Raw genomic sequence first — 25,772 nt, forward strand, 5'->3', positions numbered from 1 at the left:
ACATAATCATCATTCCCCTCTCCCCATCGAGCACAGTTCTGGCCCCCACATCATCATCATTCCCCTCTCCCCATCGAGCACAGTTCTGGCCCCCACATAATCATCATTCCCCTCTCCCCATCGAGCACAGTTCTGGCCCCCACATAATCATTCCCCCCTCCTGATACCTGGCTGTAGCTGCAGTCTGATTCCTTTGATGTTGCTGCTCTGAGCTCTAATGCCGTGCTGCTGGCCTTCCCGTCCACGTGAGATGCAGTGCTGGATGGAGGACGCGGTGCTCAGCTGGCTGGGTCTGGTCTGGTCTGATCTGGTCTGGTCTGGTGCGCTGCTCTGTGCTGCTCTGCGCTGCGCTCTGCCCACAAAACGTGCTCTCCTCACATCGGGACCGGCGGGTGTGGCGTGCATTAAAAGCTCTGTCTGCTCACTCTGATTGGCTCTTACTGCTGCAATATAGGGATAGGATGCGCCTGCTAAGGACACAGGCTTCATCGTAGCAGCAGCCAATCAGTGTAACATGATTCACACTTCAGCGCACAGGTCCCGCCCAACAAGCCCAAAAAAAACGCGACCGAAAGAAAAAATAAGCCCAATTAAAAGCAACCCGCGAGTCGGAAAAAAAAACCGCGAATGACTTCAAAAAGAAGCCCAATCTCGCGGTAAATAAGCGAGGTTGGCAACACTGTGGGGTAGGGAGTCAGACTCTGCGAAAAAAAGCACTGCCGCCGTTTGCCTGAACGTCACCGCGCTACGCGGTGACGTTCAGGCAGTGAAGGCGGAGCTTCTGGACCCTCTTTCCAGAAGTTTCGGGTATCTTCTCCGCTCTCGGGAGCCGCAGGCGCAGGTAGTGACGAGAGACAGCGGCAGGCGCGGCGCGTTCAGTTGCAAAGATGAGGACGGAGGCCAAGGCCGCTGCTGTTCATTTCTCCTCGGGGAAGGAACGCGTGACTCTCCCTTTGCCAGCGGAAGAGGAGCGCGGAGGTGAGCAGAGGAGCGGCGGAGGGGGGGGAGGTCGCAGCTGTCGTTCAGTACGGTCTCGCGCGCGCGCTTTGTTGGAATAACCCAGCAAGCCACTTACTTTGAATAAAGCTTTTGGTAAAATATATTTAGCATCTTATGATTACGAAATGCAGTTTATTTTGTTCTTTTTTTCGAACAGAATTACTACATGACGTGAGGTGAGGTGTAGGAGCCTGCAATCAGGAGCAGTGCCCCCCAGCTTTAGAAACGCGTCCCGCTTGCTCGGCTTCAGGCATCCCAGCTCTCACCCATCCAGTCTCACCCCCCCCCCCCCCCCCCCCCCCCATTTCCCCTATCATCCAGCCTTAGGCTGCAGGCCCCTTCCACCTCAACCCTGCTCGGCTGCCACTGTTCGCAGTTCCAGTTTGAGCAATATTGTCAGCTCCACTATGAAAAGTCTCTGAATTAGGTAAAAAGTACTTAAACGCACCCTATGTATGCATAGAAATGGATGTAGAAACGATTCAACCTTCATTGCCTAAAAAAATCTTGGTAGTGCGGTAATAATGGGAGACTTCAATTACCCCAATATAGACTGGGTAAATGTATCATCGGGTCACGCTAGAGAGAGAACGTTCCTGGATGGAATAAATGATAGCTTTATGGAGCAATTGGTTCAGGAACCGACGAGAGAGGGAGCAGTTTTAGATCTAATTCTCAGTGGAGCACAGGACTTGGTAAGAGAGGTAATGGTGGTGGGGCCGCTTGGCAACAGTGATCATAATATGATCAAATTTAAACTAATAACTGGAAGGGGGACAATAAGTAAATGTGCAGCTCTAACAGGAAACTTTCAAAAGGGAAACTTTGATAAATGAAAAAAACTGAAAGGAGCAGCTGGAAAGGTAAAAAGACTGCAACAGATATGGACACTTGTTTAAGAATACAATTCTAGACGTGCAGTCCACACATTAAGAAAGGTGGAAGGAAGGCAAAAACGATAGATGTCTTTAAAACCAGAGAGATCTTGAATGGGTAAATGTGAATCGTTATTTACTCTCAAATAATAGGACTAGGGGGCACTCCATGAAGTTAGCATGGGGCACATTTAAAACTAATCGGAGAAAGTTCTTTTTCACTCAATGCACAATAAAGCTCTGGAATTGGTTGCCAGAGGATATGGTTAGTGCAGTTAGTGTAGCTGTGTTTAAAAAAGGATTGGATAAGTTCTTGGAGGAGAAGTCCATTACCTGCTATTAATCAAGTTTACTTAGGGAACAGCCACTGCTATTAATTGCATCAGTAGCATGGGATCTTCTTAGTTTTTGGGTACTTGCCAGGTTCTTATGGCCTGGTTTGGCCTCTGTTGGAAACAGGATGCTGGGCTTGATGGACTCTTGGTCTGACCCACTATGGCATGTTCTTAACATGTACAATCATGTATTAAATGCCCCTTTAAGTTACGTCACGCATGGAGTATGGTAACTAATGGGCAGCTTACAGAGCATGGCTAGCTGGGCCCTTTTCTGTGCAGCATGCACACAGCATCTTCTCATGTTCCTTCTTTGAGTCCTTCCAGGCTCTCTTATCTCCAGGCAGAGTGAGACAGGGAGAGTGTACACTTAACATTGGATGAGATGCACTCTGAGTGTTAGAGCAGTAGCAGTGGAGCTCTGGCAGCAGCCAGGATGATTTGATGTCTGCACCACACTGATTTTTCCCTCCTCCTGCACTTGTATCTAGAGGGAGCTGGTCTATCAGGGCAGGTTCATGCATGTCTTTGCCCCCTCCCTACATCCGTTTGTGTTAAAATTTGGAAGAGAGATTGAAGGTGTTTTCAGCTTTTCTTTTGGCTACATGAATTCTCTCCATGTCCGCACCACACATTTTGTTAATGTAGATGTGCCTTGGGCTTAAGGTTGCAGAAGTGCTACTCTACTGTCACTTAGAATTCCTCCCCCCCCCCCCCCCCCCCCCCCAACGCACACATTTCTGTGTAGTTGAGGCAGAGGGTCAGACATCCATCATTATTCCACCCTGCAGCATGTTCCTAATGGCTGTGTGAGCCTGTGTCCCCAACACCACTCTTGGCTCTCACGTACCCTTGGTTAATGGGAATGGCTGCATCAGAACTGGATAAAGTTTGAAACATTGAAATAAAAATCTGTAAACTAGTCTTATGTCTCTAATCAACGTTCCCTCTAAGGACTGGGTTGCTGTGTATTTTCATTACCCTGTCTAGTGCTTGTCCATGCATTCACTCTATATGCTCTCTTGACCTGAAGCAAACACTCAGCAATCTTGTCATTGCTCTCCCTGTTCCTTTGCCCGAAATGGTCTAGTCCAGGGGTCAGGAACCCATGGCTCGCGAGCCAGATATGGCTCTTTTGAGGGCTGCATCTGGCTCGCAGACAAGTGTCGCCACACTTCGCGCTTCCCCGCTGACCCAGCTGCTCCCCGGTCCTCCGCCGCCCGGGCTTAAAATGCTGTCAGCCCGGGCGGAACACGGCAGGACAGCTGGAGTCAGCGGTACCCGGCGTGCTCTCTTCTCGTCCCCCCCCCCCCCCCCCCCCCCCCGCGGCCCGGAAGAGGAAGTGGAGAGCATCGGGTGCCTGCGCGGGAAGAAGAGACCACACTAGCGTGGTCTCTTCTTCCGCGCAGGCACCCAATGCTCACCACTTCCTCTTCCGGGCCGCGGGGGGGAGGAGAAGAGAGAGTCAGCGGCACGACTGGAGTCATCGGGTGCCTGCGCGGGAGTCATCGGGTGCCAGCCGGGTGCCAGCGCGGGAGTCATCGGGTGTCAGCCGGGTGCCAGCGCTGGAGTCATCGGGTGCCTGCGCGGGAGTCTTCCCGCGCAGGCACCCGATGCTCACCACTTCCTCTTCCGGGCCGCGGGAAGAGAGCGCACCGGCGTGCTCTCTTCTTCCCGCGGCCCGGAAGAGGAAGTGGTGAGCATCGGGTGCCTGCGCGGGAAGAAGAGGCCACGCTAATGTCCGACGGGAAGAAGACTGCAGCGCGGCTCGGAGGAAAATGAAGAGTTTCAACCGCGGCCGATGGGACTCCGCCTTCGCCTCCGCGAGGGCTGAAAATGAAGGAGGTTAGCGTTGGGAGGAGGCTGCTGCTGCCGCGAGTTCCCGGGGTGGGGGAGAGAGAGAGTGAATGAGCGAGCAAGCATGTGTGTTTGAGATCCTGTGTGTGTGAGTGAGAGATTGCATGTATGTGAATGATTGAGAGCCTGTATATGTGAAAGAGAGTATGTCTGTGATTGAGAGCCTGCCTGAGAGAGAGAGAGAGCATGAATGTAAGTTTACCATTGGGAACCTGTATGTGTAAGTTTGTGATTGAAAACCTGTTTGTGTGAAAGAGTATGTGTGTATGATTGAGATCCTTTGTGTGTGAGAGAAATCATGTGTCTGTATGATTAAGAGCCTGTGTGTATAAGTAAGAGAGAGATCATGTGTGTCTGTGTCTGATTGACAGCTGGTTTAGGTGATGGAGCATGTGAGTATGTGATTGAGAGCCTGTGTTTCAATGAGAGAGAGAGACCATGTGTGTCTGTGTGTGATTGAGAGCTGATTTAGGTGAGGGAGCATGTGAGTATGTGATTGAGAGCCTGTGTGTAAATGAGAGAAAGAGAGGACATGTTTGTAAGCATGTGAATAAGAGTCTGTGTGTGAGAGAAAAAGACAGCATGTATTTATGTGATTGAAAGCCTGTGTGTGTGTGTAAGCGTGAAAAGATAGCATGTGTGTAAATGTGTAATTAAGAGCCTATATAAGTGAGAGAGAGAAAACATTTGTATATGTGAGTACTGAGAGCATGTGTGTGTATAGGTGTGTCATTGAGAGCCAGTGTGAGAGAGAGCGCTGGTATGTGACTGAGAGAGGAGAAAGTTCCAAGCAAACCACCCCGCCTCCTGCTAATTCAGAACAATCTCAGGACACCTGGATATCAAACGTTCCCAGGTATGCAGAGCAAAAAAATTTTTGTATCCTTATTATTTTTCATTACTGGATCTTTGTGTCTGCTATTTTGAAATATTTTGTTGGTATCTGGAAATGTTTTATATGAGTTTTTAATTATTGGATATTCCACTCATCAGCTGTTTCGAAATGTTATTTTTGTTAGTACAGTTTTACTGCTGATTTTATATTTCTTGATTTGTTTTATAAGGATGGGTGATGTTTCTTTTTTCCTTTGTTACACTGCATACAGAGACTCTGGCTTGTTGCAGTTTCCAATTCAGTTTTTGTCTGCATGCTTCTTGTTATGCGTTTTGGTCTCTTTATTCTATGTTAGGTGAGGGACAGCACGTGATTCAGGTGAGGTTTTCTGCTGGCGTGTTGTTTCTGTGTAGGACTCTATAGCAGCCTGACTTGGTCCGTTTTCCTAATAGGAGATGTATTGGTGTCTTAAGGCCTGGTGTAATATTTTCAGAGACTTATTGTACATTAAAAGTGTGATCTTACATAAAATGCACATATTTACTTGTATTTAGTTTTAAACATATTGTATGGCTCTCATGGAATTACATTTTAAAATATGTGGCGTTTATGGCTCTCTCAGCCAAAAAGGTTCCTGACCCCTGGTCTAGTCCTTACTACTCCTGCGTGACCCTCCATGTGACCTGAAACTGGCAGTCTTGTCCCTGCTTTATCCCAGCCCTCATGGCTCGTTCCTCTTTTTTTTTTTTCCCTATGATCCCTTGGCAGGTATCTTCCGAGCTGTGCACCTACACTGCTCCATGGTATCTGCACATGTACGTATGCATGACTGTCCCTAACATACCATCTGCTGCACTATGCATGGATATAAATAGTGATGTGCTGTACCTGGTACTAAAACTTGGTTAACTTGTATCTAACCATTTAATTACAGAGCAATTAAAGACTGACCTGGTGAAACACAAGTCAAGACCATGTCCCCTGATTGCATGCATATTGATGAGGCTATTAGTTATTCACCCTGCATATGGGGGAGGGGGCAGTGCATCCAATCCACAATCCGCACATTTTTACATTCAAATTAATGCCTGCCCAGAGCAGGTGTTAATTTCTGAACACCCCAAAAAGTTGTACAGAAATGCAGAAAATTCTGCATTGTAGTGATATTAAGTCGGAGGAACGAAAAGCTCAAGATTTAAAAAAAGTGCTGGCAGTCAAGTTAGGGAAATGAAGGCTCAGTTAACCAGAATCCGTTTTCTGAGCCCGTGGCTATGTGCCAGTTAGGAAGTTGGACGCCGATAAATTCATCATCCGTTTTCTTAACCCAGACAGCCGACCTCTCCTGGCCGCCTGGTGTGCAGTTGACCCTTGCACCTCCTTGGCAGCGCAACCCCTAATTTAAATATTCCATGGCACCCCCAGATGAGGAGCCTGGGCACATGTTAGGAAAACAGGTGCTGAATACACAGCACCGGCTTTTGGTGCATTTTTATTGCATCAGCCCAGTTGCCTTTACTAATCACGGAATTTAAAATGTTTTTAAAGGACTCCTGCCTGTAGAGCTCAAATCTGGGAACCCTGTTTTTCTTGAAACTGATTAATTCAGAGCCACACAGACAGAATGTACATAGGAATATAGAAAACTGATTCTGGGTTGGGCCAGCTCAGAACTGGTCCACTTAATTTACACATGTGCAGGCCCAAAGAACTGTCCCAGACATCTGATCCCTCACTATACTTGCATAGCCCCCCCCCCCCCCCCCATGTTTACTAACATTTACAGCAGAAGGAAGGTGCCTCTCACATATGCAGGACTGTCCAGCAGATGTGCTTAAGTGTGGCACCAGGACTGATAAGCAAACATAAGAAATTGCCATACTGGGTCAGACCAAGGGTCCATCAAGCCCAGCATCCTGTTTCCAACAGAGGCCAAAACCAGGTAAATCTGTTTTAAATAATAAAGCAAAACTAATCACTCGTCTTAAGCTTCCTCTGTACCAGGGGGTGGCCACAAATGGCCCTGGTTTTCAGGATATCCACAATGAATATGCATAAGAGAGATGCATGCACTGCCTCCATTGTATGCAAAACTATCTCATGCATATTCATTGGAAATATTCTGAAAACCTGGCCCAGTTGTCGTACTCAAGCAGCAGAGTTGGCCACCCCTGATTTATACTATAGTCAGAAATAACGTCAGTTATGAAGCGTGTTACGAATAGATGGAGAACAGTCTTCAGGAGGGTAGCCGTGTTAGTCTGCTGTAACAAAAATGAGAAGAGTCGGGCGGCGCCTTTTCAATAAACTTGTTAGTCTATAAGCATGAGCTTTCAAGGACAAAGTCCACTTTTTCCCATCTGAAGTGGACACTATCCTCAGAAGTTCATGCTTTAATACATTGATTAGTGTATAAAGTGCCACCTGATTCCTCATGTATGAACAGATTAGCAGTGAGCTGGATACATACATTGAGTTTTACAGTGTAACCTGTCACTTGTATTTTGTTTGAACACTTATTTAAAGTATTACATATCACCATTTTCTTAGCTTTTAATTTCAATAAAGAACTGTTGCCATCATCCAGACAGGCTAGTATCACACTGGTTCAAAGCTTGTTTTATCACTGCCTGCACCCTGTTAAAATCTAAAATTTGGAAGGCAGGCTTTGTCTCCTGTAGCAATTCATGAAAAATTTCTTTATACAAAATGGACCTGTGCTGTGAACTGCTACACAGATATCTTAAAGAAACATCAGTGCCCTGACCATGCCTGTATGATATCACTGGCTGAGTTCTTGAGCTTTGTCCTGGAAGATTTTGCTGATTTACTGAATGAACTGTACAAATTCCTCCTGTGAACTCTGCTGCCTGCTACTGTTCTGGGTTTTCAACTTCTCATGCATGCTCTGTGTGGTAACTTCTTTCTAGCGGGGGCTGTACAGTTTGCTTTCTATGTGAAGCTGCCTTTGGGGGACAATAAAGCTTTCTGTACTCTGTGTGTTTCCTTGAAGACTCTGCTGGGTGTGTGCTTATTTATTTAACATTTTTATATACCGGGATTCATGTAAAAATTTACATATCTCTGTTTACATTATAACTGAAAACAAGCATGTAAGAATGCGATTACATTAAACAGGGCATAAAACTTGGATCTGAATAAATGGGGAAAACGCATAAATTAAAGACATGAAAGAAGACATGTTTATGAGTCAGGTTTAATCTGGCTGAGGATCTAGGAACACACTGGATTTATTTAATGAACGGGTATTCTGAGTAAACTTTGCAGTGATCAGCTGTTGAGATGGGTTGCTAAATTATAAGGGTGGTATGAATGGATGGTCTGCAATTCGGCCTGTTGGTTAGTATGGTGACACCAATGGTATGTCATTAGTATAATTGGAAAGCTTGGTCAAATAGCCAAGTTTTTAGTCTCTCTTTAAAATTGATAGGGCATTGTTCTAACCGGAGTTCTGGCGGTAATGTAATACAAGCTACAGTAATGTGTAATGGTGCTCAATTTGCAGCATTTGAGTCAAACAGTCTGAAAAGCTTTGCCCAATACTGTTAAGATCTCAGTCCTGTTCTTCAGAAATGGCAGGGTACTAATCTTGTCTGTTACTTTTATGGTGAAAGGACAGACTCCCTTGCTATTTCATAGTTGAACTGTCATATTTATTTTGCCATCCATCCACTGACCACCACACAGTGTATTCATTTTTACCACTGGTTTCCAAGCTGAAGGAAGCTTTCAAAGTGAAGCTACTTGGGGGGGGGGGGGGGGGGAGAGCAGGCTGACCTCACCTCCTGAGGCACGGAGAGAAAGATCATGGCGTCAAGGAGTCTAAACCACACAGAGTGGGGCTGATGGCTGCGGTGAGGAGGCAGGGAAGAATGAAGCTGCTCACCACTACCCGGAGCCTGAAATCACACGAAGATGATGGGTGTGTGTTGTATCCGAAATGAGCTGCTAACCCTGAGGAGCATTTCCAGGCACAGTGAGTACTGTTATCAGGCAGAGGGAGGGACTATCTGGGAGCCTGGACTGGGGTGTTGGGGTGGAGGTAATACAAGTACTTGAGAAGGGGCAAAGGGGTCATGAGTAGAGCATGAAGGAGAGTCAGTGCTTAGGATGGGTACATAAGAGGTGACTTGGAAAGGTGCTGTGGGTGGAGGAGTACCCTTTAGGAAAGGGCCATTGGGAAGGCAGCGCACAAACCGCAGGAGGGGAAAGTAATGGGGAGGATGGAAGGGGTCAAGGGAGATGGGAGAGCAGTAAGGCACTCGTGAAGGGGACAGGACTGAGAAGCTGCAAGAGCAGACATGGGTGGGACCATAAGGGGCTGGCAGCATGGAGGGGGGAGGGCGATAGAGAAATGACAGCAAAAAAGGAGCAAGTAGTCCATCACATCTGCCCAGCAAGCTTAAGGGTAATACCTGCCACTCTTTGCAGTTAGCTCCAAGCCATAAATTGTAGTTAGCAACCTTTTTTTGTTGGGTTATGAGCTTTTTTTTGAAAATGCAGTCACTGCTGCTTAATGTGCTGCCATAGAAGCAGTTCTGTGGGGTTTTTCCCCTTATCTCTGAGTTATCAGTACCCCGGGCTGGTTACTATGGGAAAATGTTATTTTATTAGAACATGGTAGTACTAAAATGTCTATGCTTACTTTAACACAGCCATGTTGTGGATATCAGCTTAATCCCTGTATTGAGAGGTCTTAAGCCACATAATAAAATTAACACATCCCAGGACAAGCAGGATGATAGTCCTCACATCTGGGTGACATCAATGGAGCCCTGACACGGAAAAACTTCTGTCAAAGTTTCTAGAAACATTTGACTGGCACACTGAGCCCACTGAGAATGCCCAGCATGTCAGATATTCTCAGCCACAGGGGTCTCCCTTCAGTCTTTGTTTCCATGTTGCTGTTAGCCTCGTGTGATAGGAGCTCTGTGAGATTTTTTTCCTCACAGAAAATATCATTTTTCAATCACAAAATTGTCTACTCCGGTCACCCTTCGACATACTGTTCGGTGAGTACTTTTTGAGTAATTGTTTTGGTCAATTCCAGTCACCTTTTATTCGGTACCGCAGGCCATCGTTACCAGGCCTGTTTTTTCATCATGGCCTCAGGTGTTGCGATCCCGGGGCGGCCCCGGGATCGCCGCCTACCCGGTCGCGGCTCCGGCGTCGGTCCGCGTTCCCCAGGCCTCCGGGGACCTCCGCCACCGCAGCCCCGACGTCGGGTGGCTTCGCCCGGGCCTGCGGGGCCCTCTGCTGCCTCGTTTCTGCCCCGCCGGAGCGGCCGGCGTTCTTCGGCGGCTGGCCCCGCCCCCTAGATGCGCGCGCGTCTCTGCCTCCAATTTAAAGGGGCCAGCGTGGGAAACTCAGAAGACTGCCTCCGGTGACGTCAGACGCTGCAGGGCTACTTAAGCCCTGCAGCTGCTCCTCTCCAGTGCCTTGCAACGAGGTTCCCAGGTATTCCTGTCTCCAGTTGCTGCGTTCCTGTCTCCTTTGGCCTCTGCTTATCTTCTGACCCCGGACTGGCTTGCGGTGATTCTCTGGCTCCTGACCCCGGACTGGCTTGCGGTGATTCTCTGGCTCCTGACCCCGGACGGGCTTGCGGTGATTCTCTGGCTCCTGACCCCGGACGGGCTTGCGGTGATCCTCTGGCTCCTGACTCTGGACTGGTGAACGACGACCCCTCGGCACTCAACTTTGGACTCCATCAGACTCTGCCCCCGCGGGCCCTCCTAAGTCCCAGCGGCCGGGTTCCTACAGGCTCCTCCTGGGGGAACTCCGGCTTCCAGGGTGAATCTCCTAAGTCCCAGCGGCCGAACTCCTACGAGCTCTTCTCGGGGGAGGATCGGCTTCCAGGGCGAAGACCTCCCCACCACAGCTTCATCGTCTCCTTCTTCCTTCTTCCTCGCCAAAGCCCTTGGTCGCATAGGGCTCCCAGAGTTCCTCCTTCGGCCAGCCACGAGTCTGTCCTTGCCGCCTCCCGGTCGGGGCCACTGCTGTCACCACCTTCAGCAATTCATCCTCTGGTTCCGATTGGCCCAAGGGTCCACGAATCCAACAGATTGCAAGGCTATGGACCCGGCGGACCTTGCCGGTCTAAAGGCTATTCCGGGCATTGCCCAGAAGCTGCAGCAACAACAATCCTGCCTCGATACGCTGATGTCTGCCGTTCAACGCCTGGCGGATTGCGTAGATGGGACCTCCGCAGCTTGCCCCGCAGCATCCACGTCTCAGGTCAACCCGGGTTCCCCTGTCCCGGTACAGATGCCAGCGCCCCCTAGGTACTCTGGAGATCCGAAGGCGTGTCGGGGATTCCTCAACCACTGCTACATCCGTTTTGACCTCCTGCCTGCGCAGTTCACCACGGACCGGTCTAAGACAACCTACATCATTTCCCTCCTGGACGGGAAACCCTTGGCTTGGGCTTCCTCCCTCTGGGAGCGCCAAGACTCTCGCTTAAATAACCTCGTGCAGTTCGTCAAAGCCTTCCGGAGGATCTTTGACGAACCATCCCGGGCCTCCACAGCTGTCTCAGAACTTCTCCAGCTGAAACAAGGCAATCGCCCCCTAGAGGAATTTGCGATGGAGTTCCAGACCCTGGCCACCGAGCTGGCCTGGGGGGAGGACAGCTTACATGGGATTTTCCTGGAGGGCCTCTCTCCTCGGCTCCAGGATGAACTTGCGGCCCGGGATCTTCCGGACGACCTACAGGAACTCATAGAACTGGCTGGACGCGTGGACCGGCGCATCCAGCGCCGTTTTCGAGAGCGAAGGTCCGCCCAGGGGCCGTCCGCTCGTCGAACCACGCCACCTCGGGTTCGAGCGTCACCGTCTGCGGTCGCTGCCTCTCCGCATGAAGAACCCATGCAGTTGGGCCGGGGTCCTCTCTCGGCCGAGGAACGGAGGTGTAGACGCTCGCAGGGGTTATGTCTCTACTGCGGTGGTAAGGGCCACTTTCTGGCTCGCTGCACTGAGCGTCCGGGAAACGCCCGAACCTAGAATCTAGAGGGGAGTTGATTCTAGGCAGCACCTCTCCCAACTCCCCATGTACTGTTCCGGCAAGACTCTGTCTTCCTGGAGGAGGCTTCGATACCCTGGCGCTGCTCGACTCCGGGTCCGGGGGGAATTTTATCCTCCGAGATCTGGCGCAACAACTACAGCTCAAAGTCTTGCCTCAGGAACCACCTTTACGAGTGTCATCCATCCAGGGAATTCCTCTTCCAGGGACCATTTCTACTCGCACGGGTTCTCTTCAGCTTCAGGTCGGGCTTCTTCATAAGGAGGAGATCTCTTTCCTCATCCTCGAGAAATCCATTCACCCGCTCATCCTCTGACTACCTTGGCTAAGGAAACACTCGCCGGTAATAGACTGGCACTCGCTTCAGATCACGTCTTGGGGGCCCACCTGCTCCCACAGCTGTCTTCCTGCTCGCTCGCTTCAGACGCTTCCGCTTCTGGCAGCCCCGCTGACAGTGTCACCACAGTACCAGGCTTTCCGGGATGTCTTTTCCAAAGAGAAGGCAGAACTATTACCGGAGCATCGCCCTTTTGATTGCGCGATTGATTTGCTTCCTGATACCACGCCCCCTCGGAGAGTATACCCTCTGTCCTTGCCGGAGACTAAGGCCATGTCCGCCTATATTAAGGAGAACCTGGACCGAGGTTTTATAAGACCATCTAATTCTCCAGCTGGGGCCGGCTTCTTTTTCGTGGCCAAAAAGGATGGGTCTCTTCTGCCCTGTATTGACTACCGGGGTCTGAACCAGATCACCCGGCGAGACCGCTATCCATTGCCTCTGATTCCGGAACTCCTGGACCGCCTACAAGGGGCCCGCATCTTCACCAAGTTGGACCTTAGAGGGGCGTACAACCTCGTTCGGATCCGACCGGGGGACGAGTGGAAGACCGCTTTTAATACCAGGGATGGTCACTATGAATACCTCATCATGCCTTTCGGCCTCTGCAACGCTCCAGCGGTATTTCAAAACCTAATGAACGAGGTGCTTCGTGACCTCCTGTACACGTCGGTCATTGTCTACCTTGACGATGTGTTAATTTATTCCCGGGATCTTGAGGAACATCGGCAACATGTGCGACAAGTTTTGCTAAAGCTGAGAGAAAACCGATTATATGCTAAATTGGAGAAATGCCAATTTGAGGAGGAGTCTCTGCCCTTTCTGGGATACATCGTCTCCTCTACCGGCTTCCGCATGGACCCTGATAAAGTTGCTGCCATCCGGAACTGGTCACAACCTGTGGGAGTAAAGCCACTCCAGCTTTTCCTAGGCTTTGCCAACTTTTACCGCCACTTTATTCTGCATTACTCCTCCTTGGTGGCACCTTTAACGGCCCTCACGCGCAAGGGTGCAGATGCACAAAATTGGCCATCAACTGCCGTACAGGCCTTCCAGGGTCTTAAAGAGGCATTCCTCTAGGACACCTGCCTCCGACACCCGGATCCCTTACGTCCGTTCATTGTGGAGGTGGATGCCTCCAACGTAGCCGTAGGGGTCGTCCTGTCCCAGGTCTCCAAGGACGGGAGAACCCGGCCATCTCCTACTTCTCCCGGAAGTTTTCGCCTGCCGAGGAAAAACTACGGCATCGGAGACAAGGAACTATTGGCCATTAAGTTGGCCATTGAAGCGTGGCGCCAGTGGCTGGAGGGGGCCCAACATCCTATCGTGGTTTATACGGACCACAAAAACCTTGAGTACTTGTCCCATGCGCAGAGGCTCAACCCCCGGCAGGCACGCTGGTCCCTCTTCTTCAGTAGGTTCGATTTCACTCTTCGGTACCGACCGGCAGCCAAGAATACTAGGGCAGACGCCCTCTCACGCATTTCTGAGATTGAGGACACCTCCGACCCTCCTCAATACGTGGTGGATCCGGCTAAAATCCAACTGGCAGCCACCGAACTCGCACCAGCAGGGAGGACGGTAGTTCCAGTGCATGCCAGAAGGAAGGTCCTAGCATGGGCACACGACTCCTTGACGGCCGGGCACCCCGGGGTCACCCGGACTCTCCAATTATTGACGGAGTTCTATTGGTGGCCAAGGATGAAGGAGGATGTCCGCCTCTACGTACAGTCCTGTCCCACGTGTGCGCAGCAAAAACCCCTGCCTGGTCGCCCCTGGGGGCTCCTTCAGCCAAAGGAGGTGATGGCCATACCCATTCATGAAGTGCTTCTGGAATTTCAGCATTGATTAAGGGAGCATCCTTGCTCTGTACCTGCTGTAAACAGAAGAACAGATGCAACATACCTGGTACAGCATACCCCAGGTTTCCAGAAACCACAATTGCCACACCACTCAGTGGCCATTGAATCAGCTCAGAAAAAAGCCAGCAAGCAGAAACCACACTCTTCTGCCCCACCAGGAAAAGAACAGAAGTTCTTAAATGGCTTAGGAAGAGAGGTTTTTCAGGGATCCATGCTGGTGTCTAGGATTGTGGCATACCAGCTTTATATGACGCAATATCAAAGAAACTTGTGGAAATAAGTTCAAGATATTGCTGATAATCTTCCTCAACAGCAGCTGACACTAAACACTGATTGCCAAGGGCCTAGAATCTGGCAAACACAAATTACAGGCGCCCTATGACTCCTTTAAAACATCCGCCTGTCTGTCAGCAGCTGGAATCGGTGCTCGGAGGTGGGCTTGGCTCAAGGCATCGGACCTCAGGTTAGAAGTCCAAGAGAGACTGGCAGATCTCCCATGTACCGGAGACAATCTCTTTGGTGAAAAAATTCAAGACACTGTCTCCCAACTAAAAGATCACCATGAGACACTCCATCAGCTCTCCAGATTGCCATCTGATCAGCTTTCTTCAGTAAGAAAACCCACCAGAAGGGATACTAGGAGGCCCTTCTAAAGGCCTAGAAGGTACTATCCACCTGCTTCTTTGGCACATCCCTACTGTCCACCAGAAAGAGGATATCCACGCCAGCCAAAGCAGACAAAAACCCAGCCACCTCCACAAACTGGTCCAGCGGCTGGTTTTTGAAGTAAATCAAGAGAACAGAAGCCTCTCCATCAATACCATGCCCCACTTACCTGTCGGAGGTAGACTACATCATTTCAAAAACCAATGGAGTCTCATCACTAAAGATCAATGGGTATTAGCCATCCTGAAGCAGGGATACTGTCTCAAATTCAAAACAATACCCTCAATTCCTAATAGTGTAAGTTGTACTCACATATATATAACCCTTCACCAGTTTTTGGTAACATTAAGACTGAATTACAATAGAGATCATTCAGCTCTGTTGTTGAGCTGCAACTGTGACAGCATTATCATGACTTTAGTCTTAAACCAGGGTTTACATTGCATAAGGAAAGAATTACTATATGAAAAACTAATAACAATCTGCAAAAGGCAGAACTCCTTCTGACCTTCCAGAGGATCGACCTGAGCCAGTTTGCCCCCTGGAAGACCTCTCCTACTTTAAATTCATGGGGAACAGGTTCAACGTGGAGACCAACCAGAAAGGTGCCAGACCCTCAGGCGAAGGTTTTGAGCATATTAAAGAACATTGAGATGCCGTTTGAGCCCACAGCCTTGCCCTTGCATGCCGAATTGGATGCCATCATGATCAGGGCTTGAGAATTTCCTTTCTCCGGACCAGCTACATTGCAAAAAAAGCAACCTCTAGTTTTGCATGAGGCTATCCTCCCTTTTTTTACAGCATGGTCTGGCTCCCCCTATGCATCTGTCATGGTCAAATCAGCCATGAAGAGGGTGAAGAAGACAAGGCTGCATTCGAACATCTCTCCAGGGCGAGATTTCGAATACCTGGATGACTTTGGCAAGCATACCTTTCAAGCTGATATGCTTAATGCCAAGATCCAATACCACCACCACCTATGAGTGTCTAGTCTCTTTACAAGCAGGCTTGTAGTTGTCACAGCTGAGTGACATCAAATGGAGCCTGGCACGGAATTGAAGGGTATACATACAGGAGACCCGCACTCCAAGAGTGGGCGAAGATATCCACGGCTGGTTCCTTTCCCTCTCTGCGCAGGGAGCAGAACCAATTAATCTTGTAGTTCTGCGAGGACGCAAAGAGATCTATGTCCAGCTGACCCCATCGGTGTAAGATCTTGTTCACCACAGAGGGGTTTAGGGACCATTCATGGGGGTGAAATGTCTGACTGAGGCGCTCTGCCACTACGGTCTCCGTCCCTGCCAGGTACACTGCACGCAGGAGCATGGAACGTGACCAGGCCCAACTCTGCACTGCTTCTTGACAGGAGGCAACAACACTGCAGAAAAGAGACTGCGTGGTTGCTGGGCTGGGCTCTATCTGATGATGTGCCCCATTGTGAGGGCTAACATCCTGCTGTCCTGGGAGAACACCTGGTTGAGTAAAGCAGAGTTGCTTACCTGTCTTACCTGGATCTGTAAGTCCTCAAGTTTCTAACCAGAGAGAATTCAAGAGGATGTCTCTCAAAGTCATACTTCCCTTCCTATAGCCCAACAACTGGATGTGTTCTCTGGATCTTGAGGATGTGTACTCCCATATCCCTATGCACCATATGGCCTAGTGCTACCTGTGCTTCTAAGTCAGTGGACGTCACTTCTAGTACAAAGTACTCCGCTTTAGTTTCTCATTAGCCCCAAGGGTCTTCACAAGTGTCTAGTAGTAGCTGTGGCCCTCCTAAGGAAACAGGGAATCCAACTGTTTCCTTACCTCGACGACTGGCTGCTGGGAGCCCGGATCCTCCTGCCCTACACAGCAGCCCACTAGTGACAATTCATTGTCTGGACAATCTGGGCGTAATCATCAGTTAAGAGAAATCCCATCTGCAGCCAACTCAGGCCCTACAATTCATTGGAGCCTTTATCAGTACAGAGTTAAGCACATCATTCCTTCCTAAAGACAGTGCCCTCGTGTTGCGGACCTTGGCCACTCAGCTGCAGAATGCCACACACGCCTCCTCTCTCTCCTCCCTTCCCTCTTCCTACTAAAAGCAAATGGCATAGGAGTGTTATGTTACTTCCTTTGTTATGTTACTACTCTTTCCTTTAGAAAACAAATTATGCACATAGGTTTAATGACACATTCTGTAGGTGGTTCTTAACCCTCCATTCTGGATAACATTTTTGACAATGTATCTTGTTGGAAACCTCAAACTGTACTACCTTTTGAAATCGAGCATCATTGGGTGACTGCACCAGTGAGTTGAACATACTCCTGCAGCAGGATTTGCACAGAATTTCCATTTTCTGTGCTGAATTTGGCAAGAATGGAGTAGGCTCTGGCATGCTGTGAACAGAGCCCATCCCACATGAGGTGAAGATAGTGCACGCCCCAGTCAGTGCAAGTGTGTGTATGTGTGACAAATTGGGAGCTGGTGTGTGTGGAAAAAATGATTGTGTGTGGGAGAGAGTGAGGCTGCCAGTTTGCTTGTGAGGGTGTGTATGGGTGAGAGCTTTTGTGTGTGAGGGAGCCAGGGTGCAGGGGTGTGTCAGACAGATAACCTTTGAAAGGGAACCTGGGTGAGGTTTGCAAGAGAAGCAGCCTGGAGCAGTGGTGTGTGAGAGAGAGCCTGTATCATGTGTGTGTATGTGCACTCGTGAGGGAGCCTGTATGTGGGTGAGTGAGGAGTCAAATTGAGTGAGGGGAGGGAATGGCAGGGGGAAGAGTTGGGGGGGCCTAAGAGGGCAAAGTGAAAGGAGACTGGCCACAGGAGTAGGGAGAGAGGGTGGCAGGGTCACTAGTACAGTGAGTCTAGGGAAATTCTGCTCAAAATACTTAAAACTCTGCATCTTTAAGTAACTTTTTTTCTGTATAACATTTTAAATTATATAGACTGTCCTATATTTGTTTGACCAATATAAAGGTTGCAAATTTTTATTTTGTAGAATTTTAAATATTTTTGCTCAGAATGCCCCCAGCAGTAACCAAGAGCATTTCATTACACCAGCCCGGGAATCGGGTTTCTAAAGTTGCACTGATAGCAGATGAATTAAGTGTGCAAAGTGAGGTAACTAGAGTGTGCAGCAGACTCCTCCTTTTCCTGCTGCTCCTGCTCACCCTCCCCATGCCGAGACGGGGGGAAGGGTAGGTGGGAACGTTTGCTCTTCCTGAGTCTGTGTAAAGTCTCCCGTGCAGCAGGGTCCCTGGTGGCCACGCCCACTTCCTGTCTGTGTATTGTAGCGTGCGCAGGCGCAGTTGTGCTGACACGAGTACCGGCAGCCCCTAATCTCCCTACATTATAAGAATAATCTTACATTTATTATATGCAGTAACTTAAGTAATGCTCTAGTCTTGTTCTCTCTACCCATGTTAAAGGGTAATTAACCCTTGGCTCTTTCACTGGAGGGAGGGGGGTAGGTGTGCATTCTGCATGGAGAGATCAGTTAAACACGATGGAAGGGGCAAGCGTTGCAATACTGCAAGGTTGTGGAGGAAGGGGGTTTGATGCGGAAACCTCATCAGTTTGAACAAAGCTGGGCATAGAGGAGAGTCCAGCAAGGGGCTAAAACGAAAGCTTGCCAGGAGCATGCAAGAGCTCCCTTAGTGCACACGAATAACAGGAAGTCGTGCAGGAGCTGTGAGTGTGCGCAGTCTCTGCTCCTGCTGCACGTTGGACTGGGCAAAGGGGCGACTGTGGTTTGCCACCCCCCACCCAGCTGAAAGCTGTGAAATTGCAAGAGAAAAGGAAAATGGGCGGATTACAGAGGTCTCGCAGTCTCTCTCTATCCCCCCCCCCGACCTCTTTCCATGAAAAGCTAATTTTCACGTTTGCACAAGGGACCGATTTTGCAGAAATCATCCAAATAGCAACGTCCTATGATGTGGGTTCCTTTCAGGGCTTCCCCATCCTGTCCTGGAGACCCCACAGCCAGTCGGGGTTTCAGGATATCCACAATGAATGTGCATATTATGGGGTCTCGTTATGCTAATTTACCTCGTCATGTGAATAACCTGAAACACTGATTGGCTGTGGAGTCCTCGGGACAGGTTGGGGAAGCCCTGCCCCTAGTTAATAGATGACTTGTAGGTTCCCAGCATGAGCATATTCAAGATGCTAACTTGCATGGATCACTCAGCAGTACAGGCCAGAGGTAATGGTGCAGGGTGGTCTCTTCTCACTGACGCCGCAGGATGGTTGAAAGGGCACTCCTGTTGTCAAACCCCAGAAGAAGGGTGTGCAGCCCACTGCTGAGCTGGAGGGAAGAGTGAGGGTTTGATGCAAGGCAGTCTATCAGGCAATCCTTCCAAAATACATCCATCCTAGTGCACCTTTCAAATAAGGACTTGTCAAAGGGATTTGCTTCTGTTCTGAAATCCATTGCATACCTATTATTCTGACAGCAGGTGACTTTAGTTTTCTGGTCTATTTTATTCAGCTTGGACCTTTGCACTGGTAGCTCAAAGCGAGTTACCTGCAGGTACTGAAGTTCATAACTTTGGGTTTTATTTTGATTTGAAACTGAAAAACAATCACCAATTTTTGTTTTTTCTGGATATTGTAAACGAAAATTTTTTGGGTAGATAAATCTGAGTTCTGCACTATTGTTCAGGCCTTTGTACTAACCACAATTACTGAAACTCTTTATATTGTTCTCCTGAAATATTAGTGCCCTGCAACCGCTGCACCCAAGGTTGGTCTTGGGGGCATCCCCCAGAGATCATGTGGACCCCATTGCTTCTTCAATAACATTGGTTGTCAGTGAAGCAGTGATCTGAAGTTTCAGGTCCTTACCTTGTGTATAATTATCTGCATAATATTGCTTCAAGCTATATAATGGATTTATTTTCTGTGCATACTGCAAGGAGATCCTTGCGTTCCATCAATCATTTATTAGATATTCCAATTTTTAAGGTTTCCCATGTTCAAGAGACCAGGAAACCGGCTGTCTGTGTTATAGGGCCCACATCATGGAATGACATCCCATTAGACAGCCAGAGTATTCAAGATGTTAAAATGTTTAGAAAAGCTTTTTTCTAATTTGATGATGCTTTTTAATTAAGTGGGATTAATGATTTTAAGGGTTGAGCAATGTATCTTGCTGTAAGTCTTTCATTTGTTTTACTACAATGTCTGTTAGCTGTAACATCTCATAACAGTCAATGTATGGGAGTTATAAATGTTTTAATAAAATGCTGGAGTGTTTTCCTGGCCGCAGAGGGCTCGCAATCTGAGGAGCCGTTGCAGAAATCTGGGCATTAAAATGCTGTGTTGGATTTCAGAGCACGGTTTTAATGCTCAGATTAAAACATTTTTTAATGCCTGATGCAGCAAACATGATATGCAAATGCATCGGGAGTTTAAAAAAAAAATAAAATTGTGCCGCCCTTAAATTGTGTATTTTGCGCAGACTTGAACACCCATTTTATCTTGGGAAGGGGGTAACAGAACAAGCACCCGATTCATTATATATTTTTTGTAATGTAGCTCTGCTCGGATGTCTTTCTTTACAAGTGGAATATAACGTTATAAACTACAGAGAGTCCTTATCCACCTAAGGGGCTGCCACTTAGCCAGATAACGGGCTGATACAGTAAAGTGCGCTCCGGTGGAGCACGGTTAGCCCGCGTTTGGCCACGCGTTTGACGCACTATTTTTTACCCCTTATACGGTAAGAGGTAATAGCGCATGGAAAAAGCATGGCCAACACCCCCCCCCGAAACTAATAGCACCAGCAACATGCAAATGCATGATGATGGCCCTATTAGTTATTCCTACGTGATTCAGAAAGCAAAATGTGCAGCCAAGCCGCACATTTTACTCTCAGAAATTAACTCCTGCCGGCACCGGGAAAGTGTACAGAAAAGCAGTAAAAACTGCTTTTCTGTACACCCTCCGACTTAATGTCATGGCGATATTAAGTCGGAGGCTCCAAAATTAAAAACAAAATTAAAAAAAAAAAAAATCTGCCTGCAGCTTGGAAGATGGATTCTCAATTATGCCGGCATCCGTTTTCCGAACCCGTGGCTCTCCCGTGGGTTTTTCTGTATCAGCCTGTAAGTCTGTACTTACCTGACTGAAGTCTTCCTGGTTTTAACTTTTTATTGGGGGGGGGTTAAGCGCCAATGCAGTAACGCTGGAAACTTAACCCCAGGTCACAGATAGATGGAGTCAAGTTCCTACTGTTAGGAAACCTGGGTTAGTGCCAGCATTACTTCTCTGCTTAATGCCCTCGTTGGCATAGAAATCCCATGCCAGAGCACTAGCAGCACTCACCTTTAGAAATGCATATTTTCTGCACACAGAAAGTGCAGGTGTAGAGGTGCGTTCTGAGGCAGCGGGAGGGTAAAGTGATTTGCTCAAGATCATGGTAGCAGGATTGCAATCCTGGCTTTCCCTGTGCTGGAACCACAAGGATAATCCTCTGCTAATAGGGTGATATGATTTTATAAACCAAACTCCCTGCCTGTTAGGTTAGGAATATATTCTTCTAATTGGCTCTTTCCTAGTTCTAGTGAATAAAAACTAATAATTAAAAATCATTTAAAACCTGGCACTTGCTACCGTAGTTACAGGGCTGTCCCTCTGTTCCTTGCCTGTGCTGCCCAAGATAATGTGCATGTGATGACCTGGCTCTTTATTACTCCCCCCCCCCCCCCCCCCCCCCCACACACACCGTCTGGAGCCACCACCAGGGCCAGTGCTAGTGTTTTGATGCCTGGAATCATTCAGTGCTTGGCCCAGCTCTGTCCTGCAATCTTCATTTTTAAAAACTGACAAGCCCCCCCCCCTCCCCCCAGAACCCATGGATAGGGAAGGGTTATGAGGTACCCTAGGGAAACCTTACAGGGTATCCGTGCCATTGGCCGGTCCCTGTCACATGGTAGGAGCAATGGACGGCCGGCGCCATCTTTAAAAAAAAAAGAAAATGGCGCAGGCCATCCAGTGCACCTACAATGTGACAGGGACCGGCCAATGGCACCGATAGCCCCTGTCACATGGTAAGAGCAAAGGGCCATCGGCGCCATTTTGATTTGTGGCAGCCGATAGCCCGAGCGTGGGAGAATGCTCCCGGGACCCCCGCTGGACCACCAGGTATTTAAACATTTTGTTTTTTGGGGGGGGGGGGCGGAGGGTGGGGGGATACTAACAAACTCATTTTAAAGGGTCAGGTTGTGTGTTTAGGTTGTGTCCTTTCTTCCCGCCCCCCCTCCCCCCAATAATAAGAGAACCCACTAAATTAATCGTGGGGTTTCCTATCGCTATCAGGGACCCCCGATATCTGACGATATTTTCAATCGTCCGTAAACGATTCACATCCCTAAGAGTTACCATTACAATATAGTCAACCTCCCATACCAAAACAGCCCTAACAACTTTATCTATGATAAGGCAACTCTGAACACATTACACTGGGCCCTAGAGCACCAATATACCTCCTATTAGGAAACCAGGCTGCTATAGATCCCTACACAGAAATTACATGCCAGCAAAATCCCTCACCTCGGTCACATATGCAGAACCCAGAGAGACCCTGACCAAATACAGAATAAAGAGATCAGAAAGTATAAACAGAAACCTGCTGAGAAGAACTGAACTGGAACTCATAACAAGCCAGACAACAATGGGAAAACAGGAACATTACCATTCTTCATAAATCATTACATAACAAAATCAAGAAATATAAAACATTAATCGTAAAGTCATATTCATAAAGAATATTTCAAAAGTTTATTAATAGAATATTGAAAATTTCCCAAACCAAAAATATTTAAAAAATCTGATGAATAAAAAAACCCAATAAAAAAAAAAAGTTCTATTCCCCACCCCAAAAAAAAAAAATTCAAAAGAGCTGAATCATCAAATTGTCTTCCAGCTGCTCTCCCAGATTCACCAAGCCTTCTCCACCTATGGGCTCTACAGGGAGACCTGACCTTGTGCCCTCTCTGCTTCTGCCGGCTCTCTTGTCACTATGGCCATTGGCCCTGCCCCTGATGATGTCGCCTGCCCTGGGGGGCTGGAGGGTGTGCATGACTCGTCACATGCACGGAGGGCTCCTTTGTGTGCTCCTTCGTGCATGCACGGTGTCACCGAGGATAGTTTTAACAGCTGTCTGCTTAAGGATTATATCTTTCTAATCATGTCTATCTCTGGTCAGGGGAGATTTCTTTCAAGAAAAGTAACTCCTCTTGTCCTAGCTCTTACTGCAGTTGAGGTAATGAGAGGAATAGTAAGAAGTGCTCCTTCTTTACCTTGTCTGATCGATGTTCAATCTCTGAAGAGTAAATGTCAGCTATTAATTACTTTATTCTTACGGAACAACTCTATTTTTGATTTACTGAGTCATGGTTACTGGTTGTTAATCAGATGTGTGCTCCTGGTTATTCCCTGGCAGGGGTTTATTGGTCATACATAAAGCTCTTGGAGCATTAAAGTTGAGCACTTAAATGGGACCTCAAACTTAGCCATGTTAATTATATCTGCAAGCCTTTTCTCGATTTGCTTTGTTTATATCCTTCCTAAGTTATTGAACTCTCACTTATCTCCCTTTCTTGAGCAATTACTGCTTTCCAAGTTTGATCTCAACAAGATGGTTATTTTGGGTGATTTTAATGTACATATTGATGTCTCTCTCCTCTGCCACAGCACTGCTCACTTTCTTTGCATACACTTCAGTCTCAGGCTATTCATATGCTTGGTAAGGAATATGTTACATGCATATCCTCTGAAAGTACATAAGATAATATCTCACAAATCAGAGGTCAAAGAGAAACAAAGTATCCTAATTATCTTTTATTCATTTACATATTGATGTCTGTAAGGAATGTGGTAGGCAAGAACAAGGTAAAAGTAAAATAATGTTTATTGATATACAATCTTAACGATTCTAAGTATCTAAGCACTAAAATATACAGTTCTAAGCATAATCATCTGTATTCGTGCACAGTATTTCGGCCAATACTCACTACACCCTTTTCATCATCAGCCTGGCAAGGAGAGAGAGCGCATCACAGGCGAAAAAGGGGTCTTCACTTTGTACGTCTACAAAGGACAAACATCACTTTGCATGTCAGCAAAGGAAAAGCATCACTTTGCATGTCAGCAAAGGAACTCTCTCAGTTTGTCAGCCACAGCTACTTGTCTTTTATAGCCTAATGTAAACAAGTGTGCGTGCCAAACTAGACTGTGTGTTTGTGGGACAGGATTACTCACTATCCTTGCCAGCAGTCCCAGTCTAAACAATCCAGACTCAAGGATGGATGGTCAGGTCATCTTTTCTCTGTGCTGTATGTCAAACATGCTGAGCTGATTCTGCAGTTTCCCTTACAATGTCTCTCCTCTGCCACAGTGCTGCTCACTTTCTTTGCATACACTTCAGTCTCAGGCTATTCATATGCTTGGTAAGGAATATGTTACATGCATATCCTCTGAGAGTACATAAGATAATATCTCACACATCAGAGGTCAAAGAGAAACAAAGTATCCTAATTATCTTTTATTCATTTACATATTGATGTCTCTCCTCTGCCACGGCGCTGCTCACTTTCTTTGCATATACTTCAGTCTCGGGTTATTCATATGCTTGGCCATACTCTACATCTTATCTTTGTTAATGACTCCACCTTTGCATTTCCTGCAGAGTCTTTGTGCATTTCGCCTGTCCCTTGGTCAGATCGTTACTCCATTACATTTTTGTTACATCTTCTTAGCTCTCCTCTTACTATGGAACCTACTATGTCATCCTCTCGAGATTTTGCTGACGCCTCCTCACTTCACGAGGTGCTTTCACCATTATTCACGAGCATTCAGTATGAGAATTTTTCGGCTGCATTAACATCTTGCTCTATTGATTTTAACTGCTCTTGATCAAGTTGCTCCACTTAAATCTTTTATTTTGTCTAATTCCAAACCACATCCTTGCTTTTATTTATTTTATTTATAGAGTTTTATATACCATCATTCGGTTTCGCCATTATAACGGTTTACAAGTTTCGATGGAATAGAGTATGTTAATGAGTTAGGATAGACATTATGATCAAAATTAGTTATGGCAATATTAGATTATATATTTTCATATGGCTGCGAGAGGCGGTACAGATAAGGTTCAAATGGATGAGGGAGGTAAGTTTATAGGTTCACATGGATGAGAGAGAATCCAGCCCTGATTTCTTACTACCAGACATGCCCATAGAAGAGCTGAATGCTCTTGGAGAAAAGCTCCCTCCTCTGAGAGTGCTCAGACTTCATCTTTTACTTCGTAAATATCAAGACTGCTTGAATTTAGTTTCTAGTGTTCTCTGTACAAAACAAAAGGAAATGCTTGACTTCCTGCACTTTTTAAGTTATATGTAAACAGATGTGATATGCAAATCGAACACCAGTATATAAAAACAAATACATGAAGGATCATTTTTCCAAAAAAATTAATGAAATAGGATATAACCAAAAAGTTCTCTTTAACATTGCAAAAAAACTTACCAATCCCATGACCTCACACTACACTGATATTCCTTTTGCAGAATCTTTTTCTATTTTTTTCAAATTAAAAATTGAAAAATGATGTGCTGCTTTCTCTGATACGGTATACTCAGCCTACTCCCCCTGCGTCTTCCTCTTGGACCAATTTTGAATTTGTTTCGTCAACTGAGTTTGAAAATTTAATTTCCAAATCCACCAATACCCTTTGCCCACAAATGCTTTGTTCTTCAGCTTTCTTGAAATGTTCTCGTAATATCATAGCTCCAATTTTTTTCTAAACTTATCAATCTCTTACTTAAAACACGCTGTTTGGGGGTTTTTTTTTTGTTTTTTTTTAGCAGAAGGCAATCTTGCCCTTCAGATTCTAAAAATTAATCGGCTGATCTCCTCTTTACCCTTTTGGACTAAAATTCTAGAATCTGTTTTGGGCCAACTGAATGATTGTTGAAAAAGCTGA

At 47.2% G+C, this 25,772-nt stretch overlaps 1 protein-coding gene across 1 annotated transcript in view; it reads left to right on the forward strand.

The window, feature by feature from the left end:
* Positions 1 to 725: 725 nt before the first annotated feature.
* Positions 726 to 25,772, forward strand: part of LOC115081659 (early activation antigen CD69-like) — a 46,306-nt gene continuing 21,259 nt past the window's right edge. The window contains exon 1 of the mRNA XM_029586083.1: positions 726 to 978. Coding sequence (XP_029441943.1) covers positions 888 to 978 — 91 coding nt within the window. The 5' untranslated portion in view covers positions 726 to 887. The remainder of the gene's footprint in view (positions 979 to 25,772) is intronic.

Source organism: Rhinatrema bivittatum, unplaced genomic scaffold (genome assembly GCF_901001135.1).
Source record: "Rhinatrema bivittatum unplaced genomic scaffold, aRhiBiv1.1, whole genome shotgun sequence".
Taxonomy (NCBI): Eukaryota; Metazoa; Chordata; class Amphibia; order Gymnophiona; family Rhinatrematidae; genus Rhinatrema; species Rhinatrema bivittatum.